General features: G+C 37.8%; 1 protein-coding gene across 2 annotated transcripts in view; it reads right to left on the bottom strand.

Moving 5' to 3' along the window:
• The window catches only part of LOC144662186 (ubiquitin carboxyl-terminal hydrolase 9X-like), an 82,269-nt gene extending 56,889 nt beyond the window's left edge, over nt 1–25,380 (bottom strand). For both annotated transcript variants that reach the window (XM_078522943.1, XM_078522944.1), the window contains exons 1-6: nt 25,249–25,380; nt 23,463–23,915; nt 22,175–22,287; nt 21,440–21,552; nt 11,648–11,702; nt 469–519 (exon numbers count right to left, since the gene is read on the bottom strand). In XM_078522943.1, coding sequence (XP_078379069.1) covers nt 469–519; nt 11,648–11,702; nt 21,440–21,552; nt 22,175–22,287; nt 23,463–23,766 — 636 coding nt within the window. In that variant the 5' untranslated portion in view covers nt 23,767–23,915; nt 25,249–25,380. The remainder of the gene's footprint in view (nt 1–468; nt 520–11,647; nt 11,703–21,439; nt 21,553–22,174; nt 22,288–23,462; nt 23,916–25,248) is intronic.
• Between the last annotated feature and the right edge of the window lie 677 nt (nt 25,381–26,057).

Below are 26,057 nucleotides of genomic sequence, written 5' to 3'. Positions count from 1 at the left end.
ATGGCAGTCGCAATTTCTGACTCAAGTACAAAGATTGATCTCGTGGAAGGATGGAACACCGTGGTTGCAGTTAAAGGAAAAAGAAAATGCAATGTCTTGCAATTATTGCTTGCGTTTTGCAAAGGATAAAATCTGCCTTTGGTATAGTTCATTGAAATTTAATCTAACAACTAACAACAAATTTATGGGGTTTTTTAAATCAGGCTACTTGAAATAATATGTCTTGCAGGAGTTGCTTGTAAAAGGTTGAGGGGCTGGGTAACCAAAATGATTATTCTTGGGGCAACCAAACTAAGTCCTGTGGTTGAACAGTTGACAACTAGACAAAAAAATTAGAGCTTTGTGCGAAGTTCAACAAACTTAAACCTGAGACACTGCCTTCTAAAGAACAATTTAAAAAATCTTTTTTTGTAAATCAATTGATCAAACATCATCACAATCAGAACAACAGAACCATAAATATACCACCTTTGGTGACCTGGCATCAGGGGGTCTGGCATAAACTGAATTATCGACCACCTGTAAGAGCGACATACTATGCAATTAGAAAGAGTATCAAGCTGTACAAACTTTTTGTATTGAATTTAATTTTTGCAGATAATTTGATTTAAATGGGCAAATTACCACTTATTAAATGTTTTGTTCAAAGAACATTTATTTACACTTTTAGCTACATGCTAAATATAATTATAGGGGAGAATTTTGTGTAAAGTAACTGTCCCTGGGTCTATGAAGAGTAGCAACAGCTAGACTGAAAGTTTGAAGGTTTTGAATTTCCTATGTACTATACCCAGCACGTTTTATGAGGTCCAAATAGGCGTAGACATTTCCGTAAAGCTCTACACCTCTACTTTGTACAGTCCTCACAGATAATTCGGTAGCTCTTGGAAATGCATACACCCTTAGATTAGTACAGACGTTTTCATTCTAAACTTTTAGCTTGTAAGCTTAAGGCTTAACATTTTCATTCTAAACTGTACGCTTCTATGACTCTACCTTTTCATTCAAAACTCTACGCTTGTACATCTCTACGTTTTCATTCTAAACTCTACGTCTCAGTCTATGTTTTCACTCTAAACTTTTAGCTTGTAAGGCTTAACGTTTTCATTCTCAGCTGCACCCTTCTATGGCTCTACGTTTTCATTCTAAACTGTACGCTTCTACGGCTCTACGTTTTCATTCTAAACTGTACGCTTCTACGGCTCTACGTTTTCATTCTCAGCTGTACGCTTCTACGGCTCTACGTTTTCATTCTAAACTGTACGCTTCTACGCTCTACGTTTTCATTCTAAACTGTACCCTTCTATGGCTCTACGTTTTCATTCTTAACTGTACACTTCTACGGCTCTACGTTTTCATTCTAAACTCTACACTTCTACGGCTCTACGTTTTCATTCTAAACTGTACGCTTCTACGGCTCAACGTTTTCATTCTCAGCTGTACGCTTCTACGGCTCTACGTTTTCATTCTAAACTGTACGCATCTACGGCTCTACGTTTTCATTCTAAACTCTACGCTTCTACGGCTCTACATTTTCATTCTAAACTCTACAGCTCAACGTTTTCATTCTAAACTGTACACTTCTTCGGCTCTACGTTTTCATTCTAAACTGTACACTTCTATGGCTCTACGTTTTCATTCTAAACTGTACGCTTCTACAGCTCTACGTTTTCATTCTAAACTCTACGCTTCTATGACTCTACGTTTTCATTCTAAACTCTACGCTTCTGCGGCTCTATGTTTTTATTCTAAACTGTACGCTTCTAAGGTTCTACGTTTTCATTCTAAACTGTACGCTTTTACACTAAGTTTTATTTTAAAACTCTTCACTTCTACGGCTCTACGTTTTCAGTCTAAACTCTAGGCTTCTACCACTCTACATTTTCATTGTAAACTCTGCGGTTTTACAACTCTAAGTTTTCATTCTAAAGGCCACGCATCCACGGCTCTATGATTGCAATCTTTACGGTACCCTTCTACAGGTTTTCTTTTTCAATCTCAACTCTTCAATCTTTTTATAACTCTACATTCTATTCAACCTTATTTGATACAAAGAAATAATAATTTTGCCCGTTCTCAAACCTTGTTTTTATTGCCAAATAACTTTAATTGTTTTATCGTCAACAGAAAACAAAGTGCCGTAAAAGCGTTTAAGATGGAAACGTTGACCCACAGAAACATACAGTTTAGAATATACACATAGACTTGTAGAAGCGTACAGTTTAGAATGAACGTTGAACTGCAGAAGCATACAGTATAGAATAATAACATAACATAGAAGCGTACAGTTAAAAATGAAAACGTAAAGTGTACAGTTTAGAATGAAAACGTAGAGCCGTAGAAGCGAAGAGTTAAGAATGAAAACGTAGAGCCGTAGAAGCATACAGTTTAGAATGAAAACGTAGAGCCGTAGAAGCGTAGAGTTAAGAATGAAAACGTAGAGCCGTAGAAGCGTAGAGTTAAGAATGAAAACGTAGAGCCGTAGAAGCGAAGAGTTAAGAATGAAAACGTAGAGCCGTAGAAGCGAAGAGTTAAGAATGAAAACGTAGAGCCGTAGAAGCGAAGAGTTAAGAATGAAAACGTAGCTAGAGCCGTAGAAGCGTAGAGTTAAGAATAATCAAAGGCTCTATGAGCAAAGTCGTGAATGTGGTATATTATAAACTGATAGCCCAGAATTAGCCAAAATAAATTTAAAATGTCTGCTGACAAACGACAATTTCTGTAATTGTCTATGAAATCTGTTAACGTACGTCATAGTTGAGTCATGTTTAAAATTCTAGCTGGTAAGTGATAAATCACCCCATATTCTAACTAAAAACTAACCATCGATCGAGGCCTTCTAGCTAAGCAGCAAAGAAGTGAAGATTATTTCAGAGCTTAAAATAATTAATGCTGAGAGAGACACGAATAGTGGTAACAAGATATGAGGTACCTTAAGATGCTGCGAAGCTGGTAATGGAAAGAAGCTAGGGAATTTTTTTTTCACCAAACTGTTTCACATTTGCTAAAGGGTTCTTTAATTAATAACCAGGTAACTCAGCTATTTTATACAGGACAGTGGTATTATTCGACATACATTTTTCTCTGTTAAAGAATGGCAGACACTGTGACAGAAGGCAAATAATTAAAAGAAACTAACAGATGCCTCATACAAGTGACTTCTAAGAATTGAAATTAGCAGGAAACAGTAAAGTCAACATAATTTATTATCAATTTAGAGGCCTGATACATGTAACAAATGAAAACTGCTGCTTATTTCCTTTTCTGGTATCTTTACTTGCAACCAAAACGTTTACTTTACCCTTTTGCATGCCAGGAAAATCATCAATGCATTTTAATCAGCCTTATTAATTCGTTTTTAAATAATCTCTATACATTGCCAGCCATCCTGCATAGATTTGGTGGCCATGTTGGATTTAAGGATCTGAACCTTAAAGCTGGTTTATCTTTTACTCTTTGTTTTCAGCAGTCAATAACAATAACTTCCAAATATTTTATTTTTCAAGCTGTACAGTCTGCTAAAAGTCAATTTATAGAGAGCAGTATTCACTGTTTGTGAAATGAGAGTAAATTTGAAATAAAAAATTTTTTCTGATCATGTGTTTCATACAAGTTACTGCAGGATGTTCATTCCAGCCCACACCTCTTGACAGCCTAGCCCCATGCAGACTGAGTTTAGTGATGTGCTGTATTGCAGGATATTGTTTTGGTGAATCTGTAAATTAATTCAAAATTCTATGTGCCTTGTTAAAATACATCTGTAGGACAACACGTACAACAAACCATCTAAGTGTAAGCAATTTGTTATTTATCAGCATGGCATGCAACCAGGTTCCTTTTCGGCTGAGATGACTGCATGCATTTATTTGGGGGGGGGGGGGGGGGAGGCATAGGACATGTACAGAAATCGACCTTAAGGTTACTATTGTTATAATAGTGGCTATTACATTTTAGCGATTTTAGTGAAATGGGCGAAAATTGCTAAATTTAGTACTTGCTAAAATTTGTCTTGGTCAAATTTCAAGTACCTCCCCGGTACCCCCTTCCCACCCTAATGGAACACAGAAATGGATACTGGTAACTTTGTTCTTTTAGGCAATGCAATTTATGTTCATTTAATGTCAAGATAAGGTAGTTTTTTTCTTTTACTGAACATTTATTTTCATCTTAGCCATATGTTCATCACCGGCCAGTAAAAGCTGGTTTACACGATATTACTATTTTTTGAAGTTTTTGGAAAATCCCTATATTAAATAGCCGCTAAATCTTGCTCAGAAAAAAATTGCTAAAATTAATAGCCGCTAACAATAGTACTCTCTCAGTATTTCTTTGAATGTCTACCCCATAGCACTCAGTGGATTTTGTCAAAGCAAAAAATTTACCTGAGTTCAATGATACACCCCTGGAGAACTACAATTACCACAGTTGAACTAATATGTCCCTTTTTAGACAGACCATATGTATGAAGAAAAAATAGTTGTAAGGGACTGATGCATAATACTGTGTTTACAAATGTAATTTTCCTTCAAAAGCAGAGCAAATTTATCATTCACATAAGGCTTGCTACCTAATGAGCTACGAATGCCAGAGAAAATGTTGATTTAAGTTAAGTCACGAGATAGATGTGCTTGAGAACTTCGTTGACGAGAGTGTGACAACGAATATAAAATATTACTAGATACAAAAACTTGACGAACGTGCAAATGAATGATCGACCGAAAGACAAAGCAAGCCAACTATAGATTTCTCTAATTGTTTCGAAACGCATCAGTTTAATCTTGCTGAGTGAGACTAATTTGTAGCGGAAAATACAGTCTTATTTATTACTTACCAACTATTTGATTGCATTTCAATGAAAGATCATTTCATATCCGCGGACTTTCAAAATAAGCTATTGATCAGCGTACAAGTTTCTTACTTCCTTGGCCATCCTTTCCGTTGCATTGTGTGCAAATGTGGATTCGAGCACTGGCCCCACTAGAAAAATTACTTCCAGAAAGAAAAAAATATTCGTATTCTCCTGATGTACATCCACAAGTCCGCATTATAACTCGGGAAACCAGCCCTTGTCCACGACCGCCATTTTGATCTTAATTTAAACTTAATATAAAATTGCCAGGTTACCAAGGGAGTTTACACACATTTAATCGAATTTCCTCCAGCAGACCGCAATAAGTCGTCATTCACGACTTAAAAACGTAGAGCCGTAGAAGCGTACAGTTTAGAATGAAAACGTAGAGCCGTAGAAGCGAAGAGTTAAGAATGAAAACGTAGAGCCGTAGAAGAGTGGAGTTTAGAATAAAAACGTAGAGCAGTAGAATGAACATGGATAGTGCAAATCACACTTGTACAATTTAAATTTTAATTTTTGTATATAATTCACACTTTCTAGATTTGTAATTGTAAATTTTATGCTAGTAATTTTTTATGCTTGTAAATTTTATGCTTGTAATTTTATACTGGTCACCGATTGATACCAGTCAATCTCTATCCTTGATTGACTGACCGGTCTACCAAGATAAATAAAGTTATTATTAATATTAGTAGTAGAAGCGTTCTAGAGTTTAGAATGAAAGCGTAGAGCCGTAGAAGAGTAGCTCGTAAAAGTGTAGTCCACGCTTCTACTGCTCTCTAAGTATAATATAGTAAGCAGGGAAGATCACTTGTTTGCAGACTACATATGCCGGAAAACTGAATAAAGGAAATGATAATATTAATAACCTTCTGCGTTTGTGTTAAAAAAAGAGTAGCCTGTACTTATGCATGGGGTATGCATAATTTCCACTAGCTACCCACTTATGGGTTAGGAATGGAATGTGTTGAGACATACAGCTCTACAGAAATTTCTACGCCTATTTGGACCTCATAAAACGGGCCCCAGTTGCTATGTACACCAGGAACCCAAAATCAATGCAGTAATATCTTAACCAATAAACACAATAGAAATAAACAAGACAACATTGCATTTATCAACATCTCCATCATTATCAAAATTTTTGTTGATATTATTGCACAAAATTAGAATTGAAGGCGTAAGCGCAAGAAACGCACTTTGTGTTTTGGCCAAATTGAAAATTCTCACAAACAACTCCAAATTTCGCACGCAAGTTCGTTTACGTGTGCTCAACACTGCCCTGTATTCAATTTTGCTGGTCTTTCCTTCGTTTTCGAAAAATAACACATGCAAAAAGACAAGGTTTTTGCTTGCGCGGCGTCTTTTGACTTTTCTTTTACAAACAATTAATAAAGGAAACCTTTTGTTTCTCAAGACGATGAAGTCAGCTAAATTTTTAGGGTTAAAGTCCTAGCCCTAATGCAAAAGGTAACCCCAAGGCCGTAGGGTCGGGATTAGAGTTTCAGATTAGGGTTACAGACTTAGCCCTAACGCAAATGCCTAGCCCTAACGCAAAAAAAAAAAAAAAACAGTTTAACACTAACCCCAAGGGATTAGGGAGTTAAGCCGTTTCAAGTTAAGTTTAGGATCAAAGTCAGCCTCAACCTTTTATAGATCGCGCTTTTAATGCAGTAAGCTTTCACGCCAGTTTGCTTGCAGCTAGCTTTTTCTGCAGTCTGTTTGCAGTTATCTAGTTTTTGTTGTTTCGGGCAAGACTATTCTACTCTGTTACCGTTACCGTTAGCTGTACTGAATTTGCCGAGGTGAAAGTGAAATAAAGACTGATCGTTGATTGAATACGTTTGCTCGTGTTGTCACATTATACTAGTTTTGCTTTCAGTTGAGTGCCGCCGGCTTGCTCTCACTTCTATCTCCACTCCTTACATCATCACACATCTACAAAATCCCGTGAAAACAAGATAAACTTATAAGGTTTTCGTTCGCACGAATCGATAGATTCATTGATGAATATTTAATGAGACACAGAAAATATTTTGCGAAGGGAAGGTGTCCTGGGGAACATATAAAGAATTTTTTACTTAAAGTCTAAAACCAGGTCACTTCTCGGCAACTTTGTCGCGGCAGCACCCAAGCGGATCCTGCAAAACTCGCGTTGACGAAGTTCCCGGCAAGAAACCTCGTTTTAGACTCTCTATGCCGCCAGGCTCAAAACTACCTCGGTTTGTGCAACGTTTTTTCCGAAGCGCTAAACAGCGCTGTTGTACAAAACAAAGGCAGAAACATCACTCAGTTCTTCGAGCGATGCTGTAAACTTCCCTAGTAAGAATAGGCCCGGAATTCTGGTGGAATTCCAGCGGAATTCCAGGTCCGGGGAGGATTCCAGGTGGAATCCGGTGGAATTCCGGGTAAGTGGAGCCCGGAATTCCGGAGTCCGGTGGAATGCCAGGTCCGGAGTGCGGAGTCCAGTGGAATTCCGGGTAAGGGGAACCCGGAATTCCAGAGTCCGGTGGAATGCCAGGTCCGGAGTGCGGGGTCCAGTGGAATTCCAGGTAAGGGGAACCCGGAATTCCGGAATCCAGTGGAATGCCAGGTGCGGAGATCTGGAGTCCAGTGGAAAACCGGGCAAGTGGAATCTGGAATTCTGAGTCCGCTGGATTTATATGGAGATTTTGTATTTCTTTGCTGCACCCAATGCCATGATTTTCCCCAAAATTCATTATGAGTGAGAGTTCAATCAAAATGATAGGCCAAATAATAGAGCTTCTGACAATCTACACAATTTTTTTCGTCTGTACAATTATTGCATACCGTAAGTCTCAAAAAATACTTGAAGACATGGTCTAAATGGATCGTTTCCACTAATTAAGCTTAATGTCTTCGCTAAAATACAGTCAGCAGTACAAACAGGTACAAAGAATAAAACACATTTATTTATATTTGTCTCAGTGGCCACTTGAGTTCAACGTTTATAAAATGTAAATAAAATGAGATAGGTACATATTCTTGTGGCTTAGCAGCTTATCAGTCGAATGAAGCAGGTTTATTGAACGAGTGTGTGGTAGCTCCACGGCTCAACGCTGGTTAACAGTGGATAACCTTTTAAAGTGTATATGACATGAAAAATATTTTCTGCTAATTTGAAAGGCCTTTCGAAATACAGAAGAATGGCGTTTTTCTTTTCGAAATATCTTTTTTCGTTTCAGAGATATTGACGTTTTTGTATTATGCAAATTAGATCAGTGATGACGTCACAAGATTTGACTCTAAAAATGGTAAAATACTGAATAAACAATATCTCTAAAACTATTGAAGCAGTGTTCTTGAAACTTGGCACCACAAATGTGCATCACAAAAGGAACAAAATGACACCCTAAGTATTATTGCCATAGCAACTCTTTCAGCTCCAGTCTCTCTCTGTCAAAAAGACAAATATCCCCATATCTGACCTCTAAAGTGAGACAAAGGGTCCTGCTTAGAACAGACATAGTTCCCATATTGCCTTAATTCCCACCATTGGTTTGGCTGCGCTAGATGGTTCTTGGTTTAAGACAAAAACTGGGAATTTCAGTTTTTATTGAGACAGCACCAGCGGCAAAACTGTTGTCATGGCAACAGCCCTAAGAGTAACATTTTGTTTCTTTTGTGATGCACATTTGTGGTGCCAAGTTCCAAGAACACTGCTTTAATAGTTTTAGAGGTATTGTTTATTCAGTATTTTACCATTTTTAGAGTCAAATCTTGTGACGTCATCACTGATCTAATTTGCATAATACAAAAACGTCAATATCTCTGAAACGAAAAAAGATATTTCGAAAAGAAAAACGCCATTCTTCTGTATTTCGAAAGGCCTTTTAAATTAGCAGAAAATATTTTTCATGTCATATACACTTTAAAAGAAACTGTAGATTAATGAAGCTCACTCTATTCCAATCCAACAAGAATGCACGTGCGGTCATGCAAACACTGTGAGTAAACAATAGACTTGACTCTTTACCGAATCAAACCGCCGAGCCACAAACTAATGTCCTGTGTTCAGTAGTTTATAAGTTCTTCTGCGATGGAGAAATAGTAAATCCAAGAAATCCTTTCGTTAGATCTTCATAATCTTAAATAATATTCAGTGGCAGCTCGCCGTTCGTTCTGTGCGCCAAATCTAAATCAAATCAAATCTGCTAAATCAAGAGTTGGGTTGAGACTACAGCACACACTTACCACTCATTGCCCTTGTAAACAGGTTATGTCACTCATTCTTAAGTTTTTTGCTTCATTTATAAATATCAGCAGCGTTTAGTAATATTCCATTTATGTCCATATTTTGCGGGCGATGTCCGCCACACAAAGTCTGCCGCTGTCTGCAGTTTCTTGCATTTGCTCCTTGAAAGTCTGATGTTAGTAAATCCGCTCCGAAAATTAAATCGGTTTGTTAGTGTCAGTATAATCCTGGATAGTAGAAATCCTTGATATAAAGAAAATGTTTGTTTTCAAAGACATATTTCCAAACTTAAGCCATGAAAATTCTGCATGCTTTCACTCGGTTGGATTTTCGTGACAACACAAACTGAAACGTGATCTCTGACATATGAGACGTTTTAATCTAATTGGTCAACTTTGAAAAACGTGTTTAGTTTTCCGCCTGTAATGAGACCTGAACGTTTTATACTTGACCGTTTCTTTAAGCGGGAATCGTCTCTCCTGTTTCTTCATGTAATGTGCAGTTTATATAGGTAAACTCCTTCCTTTCTGCTGCCGGAAAAAAAAGATTCTCTGCAGCGTTGTAAACAATGTAATTACCTGACGTCTTTACATCGGAGTGGAATGCGTAGCGACGCCGTGTCTGTCCTGAAATGTTTCGATGTTTGAATCGATGTTTGAAACAGTTGTTCGCGTGAATGAAGTGGTCTCGTCAGCAATTGTGTTCAGCTATAAATTATTTCATTTCCACAAGAAATGAAACAAGGCAACGATACAATAGATCTTTGCATCGGTTTGTGGAATGCGAAGCGACGCTGTCTCTTTGTGCTGAAATGTTGTATCATTGCGTGAAATGAAGTGATCTCATCAGCAACTATACTGTGCATGTTCAGCAATAATTTTATTACCACAAGAAATGAAACAACCTACGATCGATCAACTGAGAGGTAAGCACTTTTAAACAGTTTGTGTGCATGAATACAAATTAAATTAACACGGCGATTACAATCGCGAACAAAAACAGTTGGTCATGCGATCAAAGACATTGAATATCGCATCGTTTTATTATTTGATCTTTTTAATTCGCATGTTAAGCACAACCAAGAATAAGTGTATCTTTCTTTCAACTTTCTATCTCAAGTTAGATTCACTTAATATGTACATGTTACTGTAGAGTTATAAGAATAGTTGTTAGTAAATAAAAAGGTTGAAAGTTACATGTTGTGCATGTTTGTTTTTGATTTAAAATTTTTCTTTCGTTGCATTCATTTCACCGTGTGCAAAATATTCTTTGCATTTATAAGAACATTGAGAGTATAGAGTAAACATTGTAAGACTGCTTTTCTATTAAAAAAAATCCATGTTTTCACTGCTCCAGTTCAAACAAGAAAATCAGTAGTGCTGCTAGCTAATTCCGGCGGTATTCCGGCAAAACTCCAGTCGGAAAAGCTTCGACCCAAAATTCCGCTGGAATTCCGTCCGGACTATAGTCCAGGATTCCGGCGGAATACCGGGCTGAATTTTCACTGGAATTCCAGCTGGAAAAGTCTGGAATTCCGGCGGAATGCCGGCAATAATTCTGGAGAAATTCCGGCCGGAATTATCATGAAAATTCCAGCTGGAATTGTCCGGAATTCCGGCGGAATGCCGGCAATAATTCCGGTGGAATTCCGGCCAGAATTATCACGGAATTCCAGCTGGAATATTCCGGAATTCCGGCGGAATACCAGCGGAATGCCGGCAATAATTCCGGTGGATTCCACCTGGAATCCACCCGGATTCCGCCTGGAATTCCAGACAAGTCCGGGCTGGAATTCCGGCGGGATTCCACCGGAATTCCGGGTCTTTTTTTACTAGGGTTACGGGTATTCAGACTTAATGATGTCCTTCAACCACCTGGCAGCAGCACTTACGCTAAAACTAACCAAAGGCTTCAAATGATTTTCAGGAACAAACGGCCATTTTTTTTTTTCTCTTTCCTCTCACGTGACGCCTATCAGGTGACATCGCGTCACAATGTGTTCAGTCCAGTCCTTTTCTTAAAGCGAATCTTCAAAATGGTGGATAGGAACTAAAATCATGGCTCTGACACGTTTTTCAACCTCCCCGAACAGTTAAATAACGCTAGAAGGAAAGATTTACACGCGATGTGTCAAAAAACTCATGCTGCTGGCTGACGGTGGAGAACGTAAGCTTTGCAAAACGCCTTTGTTCTTTGCATACGTAATTTCTAAAAAACGAAGCTAGATTCAGCGAATTTGAATACAGATCAATGTTAAGCACACGTAAACGAACTTGCATGCGAAATTTGGAGTTGTTTGTGACATTTTTTTAATTTGGCCAAAACACAAAGTGCGTTTCTTGCGCTTAGGCCTTCAATTAACAACATTGAAGGCCAATAAAAACTTACAGAGTTCTGCTTATTGACTTGCCAAAATCAATGCAACTTAAGTAACCAATAATGCAATAATAATAGATATATCAATTACCATCTATTAACATTGATCTTCATGGATAATTGGTCTTCCTGGTACAGGTTGATGTAAGTGAAAACAAATACATCCTACATTAAGAATTAGTAATGTTTTTACAGAAACTGACCTGAGCTCCCTGGGGAACTGTTTCTGAAGGCCTTGCACCATTGTAGATATTAAATCTGGTAAAGTTAAATAACTCAGTTAATAACTCTCCCTTGCATAGAACACTCAATACCATAAACAGTTATCACAATGTTGCAGCAGTCAATAAATTCCCAATCAATGGTTGCATTTTTCACTGCCATCAGTAACCTTAGTGGACCTCTCACAAAACAGCAGTGAGCTGTGATTTTGATCCACTTTGTCATTTCTTTTATTTGTGACTAACTGCAGCGCGGTTACTCAGTAGGGTTTTGAACTTCAACTTTCTTGTGTTATTCAATAGGGATTAATTTTTTCATAACAAGCATGACAAACCTTTGTATAAATAAAACAATTTTGACAAAATGATAGCTGCTCAAAAGTTGAGACACACAAAAATAATAACCAAGCTATGTCTCTGGAAGTAAATGCTACCATACTCGGGGTATTGCAAGGTACCTAATTAAGCGTTTTTATCATAATTCAGCTCTCTCAGTCAGAGTTCTCACCAGGATCCCCTCTGATGAAAAGTAGGGGCCCTATAAGAACATTAGGGGGACAAAGTTACTCGCAGTTCGTGGCTGATGTGGAAAAACCCTTTGTGATTTCTCTGCCTTCCAATCATTAATGCATGTTTAAATGGGAATTAACTCTTGCAATTATGGTGGTCCTTCAGCTAAAATTACCATCAGATGAGTGTGTCCAACCTCTCTGCTACAAGTCTATTTCTCTGACCCCTGACAATTTTTAAGGTTATTTTGAAGGCTACAACCCCACTCATAGTCTGCAGTATGAATTGTCAATGCCACAGCAGCAAGTTTATGAAGATAAGATCAAAGTCCCTTTGAGATATCGACGTTTTTGCATGAAGTGTGAGTCGAAGGTTTATCCTGTGCATTGTTCTTCGAACTCATCATTACAGTTTCTTTGTAGTTTAGTTTAACAATTTCCTATCTTCGCGGAGGAAATGCAGCCATATAATTTTGTCAAAAATGGCTCGTCCGCGCCGGGTATTTATACACATATTCCTTAACATTACACAAATAAACAGTGCAAATTTCACCGAGATCTGACAATTCTATACTTTAAAATTGCAAAGGCCTTTCGAGGCAGTCGATTACGGCAGCGAAATTAGCAAATGAAACAGCAAAATATGCGTTCGACGCTTTGCTTTTGCGATTTGAATTGTTATAGCCGGGTAGACCACTGTTCAATGTGTTCAAGGTATCGTTACGATTGCTCCACGAAAAAAAATACGGATATTTCCGACTACTGTCGGAGAAAACATTGCGCATATAATTGCGGCGTAAACAAACCGTTACACTCAAGCTGCGTTTTGTCTAGGCTCTGCGAGGGTCGGATATCAAGACTCAGGATTAAACAAAAGCCATAATATACAGTGAATGCTTTCGAATTATATTTGAAGATGAAATACGAAAGAATTTTGCTGTCTTTGACTGAAATTCCACTCGAACTGCGTAGATACGATCGCATGTTGTAAAGCCGATTCATGCAACATTTCTGTCAACGCGAGGTCTCGTCCCTAACGACCTAAGCTCCTAAGCTAAAAGAAGCCCCCATCTCTTGCATTTGTTTTAACTTCAATAATATCTTTGAAAAGAGCGAGTTTTTTGGTATGGTTTATTTTTGACGTTTGTACTTTTTAAACGATGTAAGTGCTAGTCAAGTGGCGCCCGTTTTATGAGGTCCAAATAGGCGTAGAAATTTCTGTAGAGCTGTACGCTTCTACACATTCCATGATTCCTAATCCATAAGTGGGTAGCTCTGGAAATCATGCGAGTTTAAAATAAGAGTTAAAAATGAAACGTAGAGCCGTAGAAGCGTAGATTTTAAAATGAGACTGTAGAGCCGTACAAGCGTAGAGTTTAGAATGAAAATGTAGAGCCGTAGAAGCGTAGAGTTTAGAATGAAAACGTAGAGCCGTAGAACCGTAGAGTTTAGAATGAACTGAAAACGTAGAGCCGTGGAAGGGTAGAGTTAAGTACATAGCGTATAGTACACTTCTACAAGCCTACTTTTGTACGTCAGTGTTCATTCTAAACTCTACGCTTCTACAACTCTTGAAAGCAGAGAGCTGTAGAAGCGTAGAGTATAAAGTACACAGCGTAAAGGACACTTCAACAAACCTGCGTGTTCATTTTAAACTATACGCTTCTACGGCTATACGTTTTCTAAACGGTACGCTTATTATTATACAACGTTGTACAGCTCTACGTTCTCATTCTAAACTGTACGCTTTTACGTCCTACGTTTTACTTTTTAATTGTACGCTTCTAAGGCTCTACGTTTTTAATCTTAAGTATATGCTTCTACGAGTCTACTTTTTTATTGTTCTTATTCTAAACTGTACGCTTCTGCGGGTCTACGCTTTTATTCTAAATTGTACACTTCTACAAGTCTATGTTTTCATTCTAAACTGCACGCTTTTACAGCACTTCATTTCATTTTAAATTGACGATAAAACAAAGTTATTTGGCAATAAACACAAGGTTTGAGAACGGGCAAAATTAATTTTCATTTGTATTACACAAGGAATAATAGAATGTAAACGTAGAGTTATAGAAGCGTAGCTCAAGTTAAGAATTAAAATGTAGACCCGTAGACGTGTCGAGTTAAAATGAAAATGTAGACCCATAGAAGCATACAGGTTGGAATAGTACGGAATAAGAACATAGGGCCGTAGAAGCGTAGAGTTTAGAATAAAAAAAAAAGACCTGTAGAAGGGTACCGTTAAGTTTGCAATTATAGAGATGTAGACGCGTGGCGTTTACAATGAAAACTTAAAGTTGCAAAACCGCATAGTTTAAAATGTAAATGGAGCAGTGGTGGAAGCCTCGAGTTAAGAATGAAAACGTAGAGCCGTAGAAGCGTCAAGTTTAGAATAAAAACGTAAAGCCGTAGAAGTGTGCAGTTTAAAATGAAAACGTTGGGCTGTAGAAGCGTAGAGTTTAGAATGGAAAAATAGAGCCGTAGAAGTGTACAGTTTAGAATAAAAACGTTGAGTCGTAGAAGTGTACAGTTTAGAATGAAAATGCATTAGAGCCGTAGAAGCGTAGAGTTTAGAATGAAAACGTAGAGCCGTAGAAGCGTAGAGTTTAGAATAAAAACGTAGAGCCGTAGAACTGTGGTGTTTTGAATGAAAACGTAGAACTGTAGAGTTTAGAATGAAAACGTAGAGCCGTGTAACCGTAGAGTTTAGAATGAAAACGTTAGGGTGTAGAAGCGTAGAGTTTAGAATGAAAACGTAGAGTCGTAGAGCCGTAGAGCCGTAGAGTTTAGAATGAAAACGTAGAGCCGTAGAAGCGTAGAGTTTAGAATAAAAACGTAGAGCCGTAGAACTGTGGTGTTTTGAATGAAAACGTAGAACTGTAGAGTTTAGAATGAAAACGTAGAGCCGTGTAACCGTAGAGTTTAGAATGAAAACGTTAGGGTGTAGAAGCGTAGAGTTTAGAATGAAAACGCAGGGCCGTAGAACCGTAGAGTTTAGAATGAAAACGTAGAGCCGTAGAAGTGTAGAGTTTAGAATGAAAACGTAGAGCCGTAGAACTGTACAGTTTAGAATGAAAACATAGAGCCGTAGAAGCGTAGAGTTTAGAATGAAAACGTAGAGCCGTAGAAGCGTACAGTTTAGAATAAAAACGTTGAGCCGTAGAACTGTACAGTTTAGAATGAAAACATAGAGCCGTAGAAGTGTAGAGTTTAGAATGAAAACGTAGAGCCATAGAAGCGTAGAGTTTAGAATGAAAACGTAGAGCCGTAGAAGTGTACAGTTTAGAATAAAAACGTTGAGCCGTAGAACTGTACAGTTTAGAATGAAAACGTAGAGCCGTAGAAGTGTAGAGTTTAGAATGAAAACGAAGAAGCGTAGAGTTTAAAATGAAAACGTAGAGCTGTAGAACTGTACAGTTTAGAATGAAAACGTAGAGCCGTAGAAGTGTAGAGTTTAGAATGAAAACGTAGAAGCGTAGAGTTTAAAATGAAAACGTAGAGCCGTAGAACCGTAGAGTTTAGAATGAAAACGTAGAGCCGTAGAACCGTAGAGTTTAGAATGAAAACGTAGAGCTTTGAAGTGAAGAGTTTAGAAAGAAAACGTAGAGCCGTAGTGCTGTAGAGAACTTTTAGAATGAAAACGTTAGGCTGTAGAACCGTAGAGTTTAGAATGAAAACGTAGAGCCGTAGAGCCGTAGAGCCGTAGAGTTTAGAATGAAACGTTAGGCTGTAGAAGCGTAGAGTTTAGAATGAAAACGTAGAGCCGTAGAGTTTAGAATGAAAACGTAGAGCTTTGAAGTGGAGTTTAGAAAGAAAACGTAAAGCATTGATAACGAAAAGTTTAGAATGAAAACGCCTGTACTTATCTACGGCTATACGCATTTTCAAGAGCTACTGTCGAATCTGTGAGAACTGTACTAAGTAGAAGCGTAGAGCTCTACAAAAATCTCTACGCCTATTCGGACCTCATAAAACGTGCCGGGTATAGTGCTAGTGATTATTTAATCGTGCTTTAGTTACGCAATCCATCGCTTTTTATAGATCGCCTTTCAGACACACGTGCGTTGAGATAAGAAAGCTGACATGTCACTTTTAAAATTGATATATAACGTTTGTAAATGTGACAAGTCACGTTTTTTCCATGAGATCGCAAGTGATCACCCACAGCGGAAAGTAATCCCTTGAGAAATTAAAATAGTCCCTTGGGAAATTAAAAAAGTCCCTTGAGAGTTTACAAATATGTGGTTCCAAATTTTTGTCCACATAACCCTTATTCTACGTTTTTAGCTTGTAAACAAGCAAAAACGTCGAAAAAATGAATCCTTGTAAAACCAGCGCTTCAAGCTGCAACCATTTTGGTCGCCATGGCGAGTGAAAAGAAAATTTGGCGACTATATTTTCCAAACAGGTCGCCAATTTGGCGACCAGTTTTGGCGACCAGTGCAGTGTAAAGGGCTGGCTAGGCATCATTTGATTTTTGCAGTATAATTACTAAGCAATTTCACCACAAAATTTTCCGTTATAACTATTTCAATTGTGCATCTTGCTTATCCGTTTGGCTTGGACTGTGCTGTTTGATGTCTTTGATCGTGGAGGCCATTAATTTGAACAGGCCTGGCGGACGCTACTGGTGTACACGACCGTAACATCATACCAGTGCACGATACTCGTGCTTCGGCGAATTGCACGGTTTGGCACGGCTTGGGCACAGTTTAGGCACAGTTCATGCACAACTTACGCACGGTTCAGGCACGATTTAGGCACGGTTCAGGCACGATTAAGGCACGGTTCTGGCACGATTTGGGAACACTGTAGGCACAGAGTATGCACATTTTACGCCAGATTTCAATGCATTGTGAATGTAGTACAATAACGAACTTAAAGATTTTCTCAGCGCATTTTAATTGGTAAAATGTCGAAGACGATAGTGTAAGAATGCGTTTCGATTTTTCTTCTTTTTCACTGAATGAAAATTTTTCCTAACACCTTGGAACAGGTTGTGAAAGTGGCAAAAAAATAAAGAATGTTTGTACATGCTATCAGACTCACGATTGCTTCAATTCATGATCTTGCTAGCAAATATTTCATTGCGTGACAAGCAGCTTGTACTGAATATACAAGCCAACAGGATAGGTACTTGGTGATTTCCATTTTCCAGACCATTAAAACTTGATATCAGCTGATGGCTTTTTACCTCGTTAACAGCATTGAACTACCATCACAATTTCTGTTACATAATTGTACATTTAACTGGAAAACTTGTTTTACACAACAACGAAATCGTAGAACTGCATTTGCATGCTAGCTAGACAAGCCCTAGACGAAGTGTCTGTGTTGACAGACTTTGTTGACTTAACTTTAATGCAATTACAGACTGGCCAATCAGAAGCTTTGGTTCTCACGGTTGAAAGTATAATCATTGAGAAGAAAAGTCCGGCTGATGTGGTTCATTCTGTTGAAGCAGAGGGGAATATCGCCCCGTTTTCCTTTGGTTCATGATTTATGCAAGCTTTTTAGTTGAGACTTTGAGACTTCTGATTGCAACAACATTTATTTCAATAGAACAAGCATAACTCATCAGTTTTTACAACATTTAAAAAAGATCAAGTATCGCTCGATATTTGCGCTTCAATTTGACTTCAGACGGTTTGATCTAATGCCTTCACTTAACGTATAACTTTTGGCTGCATAAAACAACCAGTTACAAAGAAAGTAATCTTTTGACTTCTTTCTGTGTAGTTTTCTAATCTGATCACTTTTCATTTTATTATAGAAATTTACTTTAAAGTTACACAATGTAAATACAAACCTTACCTTGTCTTGACAACTGAAATTTGATTTCGGTCCAGAACTCTTGTTGAGAAATTTTCTCTTGCACGATTTAGGTTTTGGTACAGTTCAGGCACAGTCTAGGCACGATTCTGATACAGTTTAGGCACAGTTTATGCACGGTTTAAGCACGGTTTGGGCACAGTTTATGCACACTTTAGGCACACTTTAGTCACAGTTTGGGCACACTTTAGGCACGGTTTTAGCACGGAAAAGAACGTTTTTGTGGTTAGGAAACGATGGTCTAACATCGAAAATCTAGTATTATTTCGGCAAAGCTATGACTGACAAAAAGCTGATTTTATGTCATTTAGAGATATGGTGTTTTTGAAACACAAAGATAAGTGGATAGAAAGAACAAGTGAGTTTTAGAATGCACGTTTCGGTGAAAACGAATACATCATCTTGTGGGTCGCAAAAGTGATCAGGTGAAAAAAAGGTCCTCAGCTTTTTATAAGGTGAGCTTTTTTTCAAGATTCAGAATGTACATAGGTTAAAGATTCTCTCTATGAAGTTTTATTACTGTATTCCTTATTAAAGTCGAGAAATCCTAAATGTGCCTATGTTAGACCGTAAATGTTATGCGCCATGTCAAAAAAAGCCGTTTTCAACAGTGTTTTTTTAATTATTTTTCGTCAAGATACACTTTAAAAAGAAAATAAGTCTTCCAGAAGAAATTTCTTTGATAGTTTAAAGTTGTGTTCAAATCTTAACAAAATCTCAATTTGGACAGCTTAACTACAGCATTTTAAAGTCAAATTTACAGCACTGATCACCAGTAGCGTGCGCCAGGCCAACACCACATTTATGTTTCTATTATTTTACTGTACTGCACAAGAATTAACTTGTTTTGCATGTTTATCTTCCTTACCTGTTTCTCTTATCATTTATTTACTATTCTGCACGATAATTAGAACAGATCAACCAAAAAACTTTGGAATGCAAGCGAAAATTACCGTGTGGCCTGCGTCGAAACATTCGCCAAGCTATTTCAATTCGGCTCATCATGGTCAGCAGTATTACGCTATGTAAAGCGACATGAAGTGTCTTCTTCTAAAACGTTTTGCTTTTGGCGACCAAAATTTTTCTAGTGGCGACCATTTTACAAAAGAAAGTCGCCAAAGGGCGACTTCTGAAAAACTTGAGCTTGAAGCACTGAAAACTTTTAAATTATGCTTTACAATAATTACTCAGAGTTTCACGCACGAAGCAATGATCGCTTCATGCATGAAACTTTGAGTAACTGCCCATGAAGTTTCTATCTTTAATTATTGTATTCCGCTCTGCATGTATTTGCATCGAGCACTTCTACGATTTTGTGAAACCTTTTACATTTTTCTTTGTTTAAATTATGCTCTAAAGAGTTCCCATGCTTTTATGCTCTGCTGTGCCATGATGTATCAACTTTTTTATGTCAACAAAAATCATGCAGTACGAAAAACCTGAGCCTGCACTCCAAATGGTCTGTTACATGAAGTTTCAAACTGATCCAATATGGCAGCCAAGATGTTTACGATTCGATAACGAGGCTTGCGCCAAACTTCGCTACATAGTTGTGACCAACGAAGGTAAAGACACAAATTTAAAGGCTTTTAATCTTGTTATAAGTGTTTTATTCATTTGAATTAGAAAAAAGCTGGTGTGTTCGATTGACCATTAAAACTACTCTACTATCATTCAAAAATCAAAAATCCATTTGACTTGTACATTTTATCTTGCTTCTGCGCCCTAACAGGCGCATCTTCTTAGCTTTTAGTGCACTATCTCAATTTTTTGTGCGGGAATCCTGCAAGGCCGCAGCCTGGTGAGAACACTGTCTCTGTACATGTAACTTTCAAACAAAAGTCATACAATGTATAATGGTAATCTTAAGTTTCATGAGCCTGCAATTTAACTGCAAATATACACCTGTGGTGTCTTGGTTAATTAGCATATGTAACTTTTATCTTGAAAAGTTATGTAACTTTTCAAATTAGATGATGACTCATCTTAGAAGCTATTACTTTTCAAATTGGACTTGTATGTTTATAGCAGAACAAAACTACCTCATATTGAAATCTACTAGAATTTATTATTTCTGCATAGTCATCATATCAAAGCCAAAAAGTTATGACCCAAAGTTAAAAGTTGATGGCAGAAATTAACTTAACTTATGACCTTTGTGTGGTTCCTTGGTATTTTGGCTCTATTCAATGGCTATATCGTGGTTTATTTCGTTTCTGGGCTTTTAATGTTCATGATATTTACACAACACGGCAAGAATTTGCCACCCAGCATGAGATTCTTCACGGGATACGTGCACAGTAACTCAGTACGCCTATTATCCACTGTGCCTATTAGCCGAAGTCTCAATTTTACATCATTGCCATGCATTACGTAGTTGTTTATGCCACCATGTTGAACTTCGTCAAAGGGCGAATAAGATCATAGATTTTCGGCATTCTTCACACTATAATCAGTCATGTGTTGCCACAAATACTTCGAACAGGGGTTTTCTAAGAACATTTCAAAATGACGTCCAATAAACACGATTTGTGATGCGATATCGGCGAGAAACTATCACAATTTAAGGACCTACACAGACCGCACTGAAAGGTATTTTCAGAATAAAGTTGAAGATTTATCGTATCTGAATGAAATGTGCGTGGTTTGTTGTTGTGGTGTAAAAGAAACTTTTCACAGGAGCCCGGAGCGAAAGGAGTTTTCTTTGAGATGTGAGTGCAGCTTAAATCCTTAGCACATATTTTTTTTTCCTTTAACTCGATACCTGAAGAAAGAAGCGGCATTCCGCTCTGGGCTCCTGTAGTTTTTTCTAGTTCTATAGGGAAATAGACCCCTGCATTTCTTTTTGACTTGGCTATCGTTGCGAGGCTGTAAAATGAAAAAACTTTTTTCTGAGCCCGCAATTCAAATAGGATTTGTCATTGGGGTGTGAAAATTGTCACCTCGGACATACATACATACTTTATTCGTCCCAAATGGGCTTTTTAGAATAAATAGATAAATAAGTAACTAATTTTTTACTGTCTTAGCCTGAAATGTTTTTACTTCAGCCAGGTTTCTTGATTTGGAGAAATTTTCATCCAAAATAGACCTGTCAAACTCTAGTCTGCCACCTTAATTCACTACAATTGGTGGGAGGTACGATGGCTTAATAGTTAGTACACTGGACTACAGCAACCCAAGTTCTAGCCCTGGCAAAGGTTATTGCATGAAGACACTTAACTTTAAAGTTGTTATATTTAGCATAATTTTCTTTTCATTACATAAATTATACAGTTGCCATTACCTGGAGGACTGTTGTTACATATAGCAGTGATACACAACCTTTTGTGTTGAAGACACCAATAATAATAATAATAATAATAATAATAATAATAATAATAATAATAATAATAATAATAATAATAATAATAATAATAATAATATGACATACCTGGACATGGGATTAAAGATTAAAGAAAGAAGATCAAGAAGTGGAAACCAATCTTGCTGCAGTTTTGTCACACACAACTCTACAAGCTTCTCTGTATTCTTCAAAATGGCTTTCTGTAAATTAAAATAAAAACTTTATGGTTAATGCATGAATTGAAGTAAGCATTATGTTTTCTTGGCAACTTATAACTACACTGTAACAAGGCTCACAAATTGGGTTAGTTTCTGGATGGATTTGAATGAGAAAAAGCAATCAACATCCCTACAATGTGTTCTTAACACCTTTCTCTTTAGAAGAAACAGTGTCAGGGAATATGGATGTCTTGTCTGGTATGTTTGCACATCAGCCAAATATTTTATCTTTTTTCGTTTTGCGGCATTCTTCGTACTTGAGCAAGGACTGGAAAAATGCTAGTTCATTGCACGATTAGCCCCAGTAGTAAATTCACCAGTAACCATTTATACACATGGTGGAGAGAGGCACTGTGAGGGTTAAGTGGTTAAGAACACAACACAGTGACCCTGATGAGGGCTCAAACCCATCCAAGCCCTTTGCTTTGCTTTTTAAGCTTTCAAAGATGTTTACTATCCATTTTCTGTGCTATCCATTGGTTTTTACTCATTTATTTGGAAGGGTTATGGATATTTTTGGAACAAAACATTGTAGATTGAAACATTGTAATGGCTAACATAACTTCTTAACATTCTAAATGATGAACACAAAAGTTTAACTCACATGAATGTCATACTTCCATCCATTAACTGCTTCATCATTGAGAATTTTATGAAATGATGTGGTTAGGCCATCTCTGAAGAATCGCTGGCATTCTTCACTCTTGGTGTCCAACTCTGTTAGATTAAGTGATACACCAGTAGTTACATCTAAGATACCTTGAGCAGCTTTTTTGTGTACCTAATTCAGGCACTTGAACATGGAGGCAAGCCAATAAAAATGCCCCCTCTAGCAATTTATTGGCTTCAATTTTTTAAAACTCGTCAGAGTAATGGTCTTGAAACAGAAGATCTCTGTAAGATAGAGTTTCCATCCACTGCAAATTGTTTTCTTTATTTTAATTTTTCCTTTTTTGAAGATTAAGCAAAATAATATCATTGGAAAAATCGCATTTTGGTCTATTTCAATAAAACTGACATTAATACAGTATTTTGGCTGGTATTTAAGCATGTTAATATTATGTAATTTAATTAGAAATGCAGGTAGTCAGAGAACAGGTCTTATTCTCTAGAGGCCTTAAATGCGTGCAGGTGTTTAACAAGATCAAGGGGAGGAGGCAAGGAGTGAAATCACTTCCCTCACTACAACTTTTTTTCCAAGTTTAAGGTGGCTCGATCTGGATTTTTTAAGGGGTAACACCGCTCAAGTTTGAAAATCAACTATGTCACCATTAACAATGCTATCGAAAAACAATCACCACAGTTGTATTATATAAAGATGAAATTTTTTATGACCAGTGCTATATTGACATCGGAGTTGCCATAGCGACGAAATGACATCATTACGGTTTTTACTTTCGATGGTATTCCTCGGCACCAGAAGATTTTTTCGAAAATCGCTCAAAGGAGCTTGTAACAAACATAGCTTCCTCGATGTTGGCAAAGTTTGAACAAATTCTATGACAGCGTTTTCGAAATATTTGGGCATGAATTTTTCGGGGTCTATAGAAAACGATGTGCCTGTGAATTGCAATTTCATCTTATAGTAGTTTAATTCCATTTAAAATCGAGTGTAGAACAGTGACCAGTGGGGATTGCTTTGGTCGATTGCGAGAAAAATGAATTTGATGAGCGTTCGTTCCGGTACTCTTGTTGCCATTTCTGTTTATAATTTGGTCTATGCCTACAAAAGTGATAATAAATTAAAAACCGCTCGATGAATTTTTTTTTAAATTTGACAAACACGAGGTTTGTCATCGATTGATATGGCTTGAAAGTGCAATATGCTCTTAGCACTATTATCTGTGTTATGGCTGCGAGTGTTGCATGTAAAGTGAACTAATTTCCTCTACCTGCTCGGCTCAGTTTAATGGATGCTTCCAAAAGTACTTCCAATTCTCCTTTGGGAAGAACAGGTACTACCCAGCGTGGTCTGTTTATCATTTCATCCAATTTAGACAGTTCAGGAGAAGGAAATGCCACTTCTCCATTAGGTAGCAGAAGACTTGCACTATCATCATTCTGCTCAAGAGAGTTCTCACTACCAGGTTGTTGTTGTTGACTTGCTTCACTTGACTGGCTACCTTGTTGTGTGGGTGTAGTACTGTTTGGGGGCACCACATCCCCACTGGTCCCTCCATGTACAGAGATGGTCATTTTTGTGCAATATAATGTCAAGTGTCATGTAACAACCATTGATGTGTCCAAACATTAATGTAGTTTATAAGAAAATATTGCTATTCTTAGTCACAGTATAAAAATATCTCCACTCTATCCTGTGTTTTGAGTACAAGTTTGTTGATGTCCTGAAATCATAAGAATGGTATCACTAATTAACTATAAACACATGAATCAGGTAAATCCTTAGCCTGATGCTCACATGGTCCAGGTCGCTTGGGGCCACACACTCTCTTATCTGAGAATCAGGCTAGTAAATCCTTAAATGAAGAACAGAATATTAACTACAAAAGAAGGTAATCCAAAAGCAGCCTAAGGGTTCATAACAGGCTTAACACCACCTTTCAACATTACAGCTCTGATCTTTTTTATGAACAACATACAGTTCTCCAAGCTGTGACCATTCTGGTGTCCACAATGAGTGACACCAATTTGGCAACTGGTGCAGTGTTGAGGGCTGGCTGGGGATCAACATTTTTTTTTTGCAGTGAAGACACTAACCCAAACAAATTTGAATAAAAATGTCTTCAGTATGGCTGTAGACATGCACTTCATCTGCCCATCATGGCTTAAACTTTGCTGTCTGTTGTGTTGTTTATTGGCATTAATTCAGAATCCCCCATGTTGGAAACCATATTTGCATTTCTATTTTGCAAGCATTTCAGCATGTTTGGGACTGAATAAGTGTATGTCCAAGATAAAAAGCAAAGTTATAGTGACTCTGTATTTTGTTGTTGTTGATGTTTAAATCAAAAGACAAAATACATTTATTTTAGTTCAATCTTATCTTGGAAGTACCAACTGGTACACATTTTCTTTTTTTCAATATCACTTCTGTTTGAACGGGAAGTACCCCCAGGTACTAGTACCACAAAAAGACATCAGGATAATCAGGAAAGGCCCTATAATTAAGTATGGGGCTAAACAGAAGTGTTTCCCAAGCTAGTTAAAGAATAGGATTAGCATTAGGCATAAGCTAACTGGTGTTATCATAGTGTTTTGTGTACATGACAATACATATTGCTTGTTTTCAGTGATTTCTCGGGCTATCTGCAACCCCTTCTCCAAATACTCAGTCTTTTCTGATTTCAGTGAAAACTTCCCTTATTTTGACTACTAAAATATAGTTCAAATATTGCATATAAACACAAACGAAAACTTAAGCTTAAATATAAACAAGAATGCCGTCGTTATGTCATATATGCAGCCATCCCATATGATCGATTCCAACAAGTACGTGTATAATCCACCTGAACTAGAGACTGGCATAATTAAACCATACAAATAAATTCTCTTATAGCCCTGTGAATCTCCTGACACCTCACTTAGCATTAAACATGTTCCAGTGAGTTTCCCCCTGTCTTAAAACTGACAGGAAATGCAAGTGCATCCAGGGTTCAAAATGCATATGGCTTCGTTATCAAGCACAATTTACTTGAAAAAAAAAGCTTAAAACCTCACCTCGTTCCACAGGAAAAATCTCACATATCAAGAAATTTGTAAGCCGGCACAAACTTTAGGCTGGGTTGCTCGGAGGAAATTTTCTTCACCTTTACATTTAGTACAAAATTACTGTTTTGCATGTGGAGCAGAATCCTCCTTACATTACACATGCGCAGTAACTCTACTTAGTCACGTGACTGGGTCGTTCTCAGGTTCCTCACGGTTTTGGCACAGGCAGAACACCAATCGGCGCCTGGGGACGAGGCAGCCCGTCGGCAGCCCATTCAACGAAACTTTCATCCTCGATCGAAGACCCAGTAGCCTGCGTAGCTGTTAGCTGGCGGTATTCTTGGGTATTAAAGCGCCCACCAGCAAGCAGCGAAGGAGCGACAACGAGCGAGTGGCTTGGGGAAGAGATGCTGAAATACCGCCTCCCCGGATGGGCTGCTTTTTTGGCTTCCGCCCCCTTATTTGTATTTCAGCTTCTCCTTGTCGCGGCTTCGCCCCTTGTTGTAACCTGAAATCATACCCTCCCTCCCTTTGCAAGGGAAAAAAAATGCCTGATCGCAGGTTACCCTTGTTGTTGGGCGCTTAACAAAACTTTAATACGCTTTAATACCCAACAATACCGCCAGCTACGCAGGCTAAGACCCAGGGGCAGTGAGTGGGGGCGGGGAAAAGTCTATACGGGCGAAAAAAAAATCGGCGAAGAAAGTCAAGAACGAAAAGCTATTCTTTTCGCATCCTCGGAGACCCAGGGGCAGTTATTGGGGGCGGGGAAAAGTCTATACGGCGAAAAAAAATCCGCGAAGAAAAGTCAAGACTAG

Source organism: Oculina patagonica, chromosome 8, assembly GCF_052425735.1.
Source record: "Oculina patagonica isolate OP01 chromosome 8, crgOcupat, whole genome shotgun sequence".
NCBI classification, from domain to species: domain Eukaryota; kingdom Metazoa; phylum Cnidaria; class Anthozoa; order Scleractinia; family Oculinidae; genus Oculina; species Oculina patagonica.
This window is presented reverse-complemented; position numbering and strand designations above follow the sequence as displayed.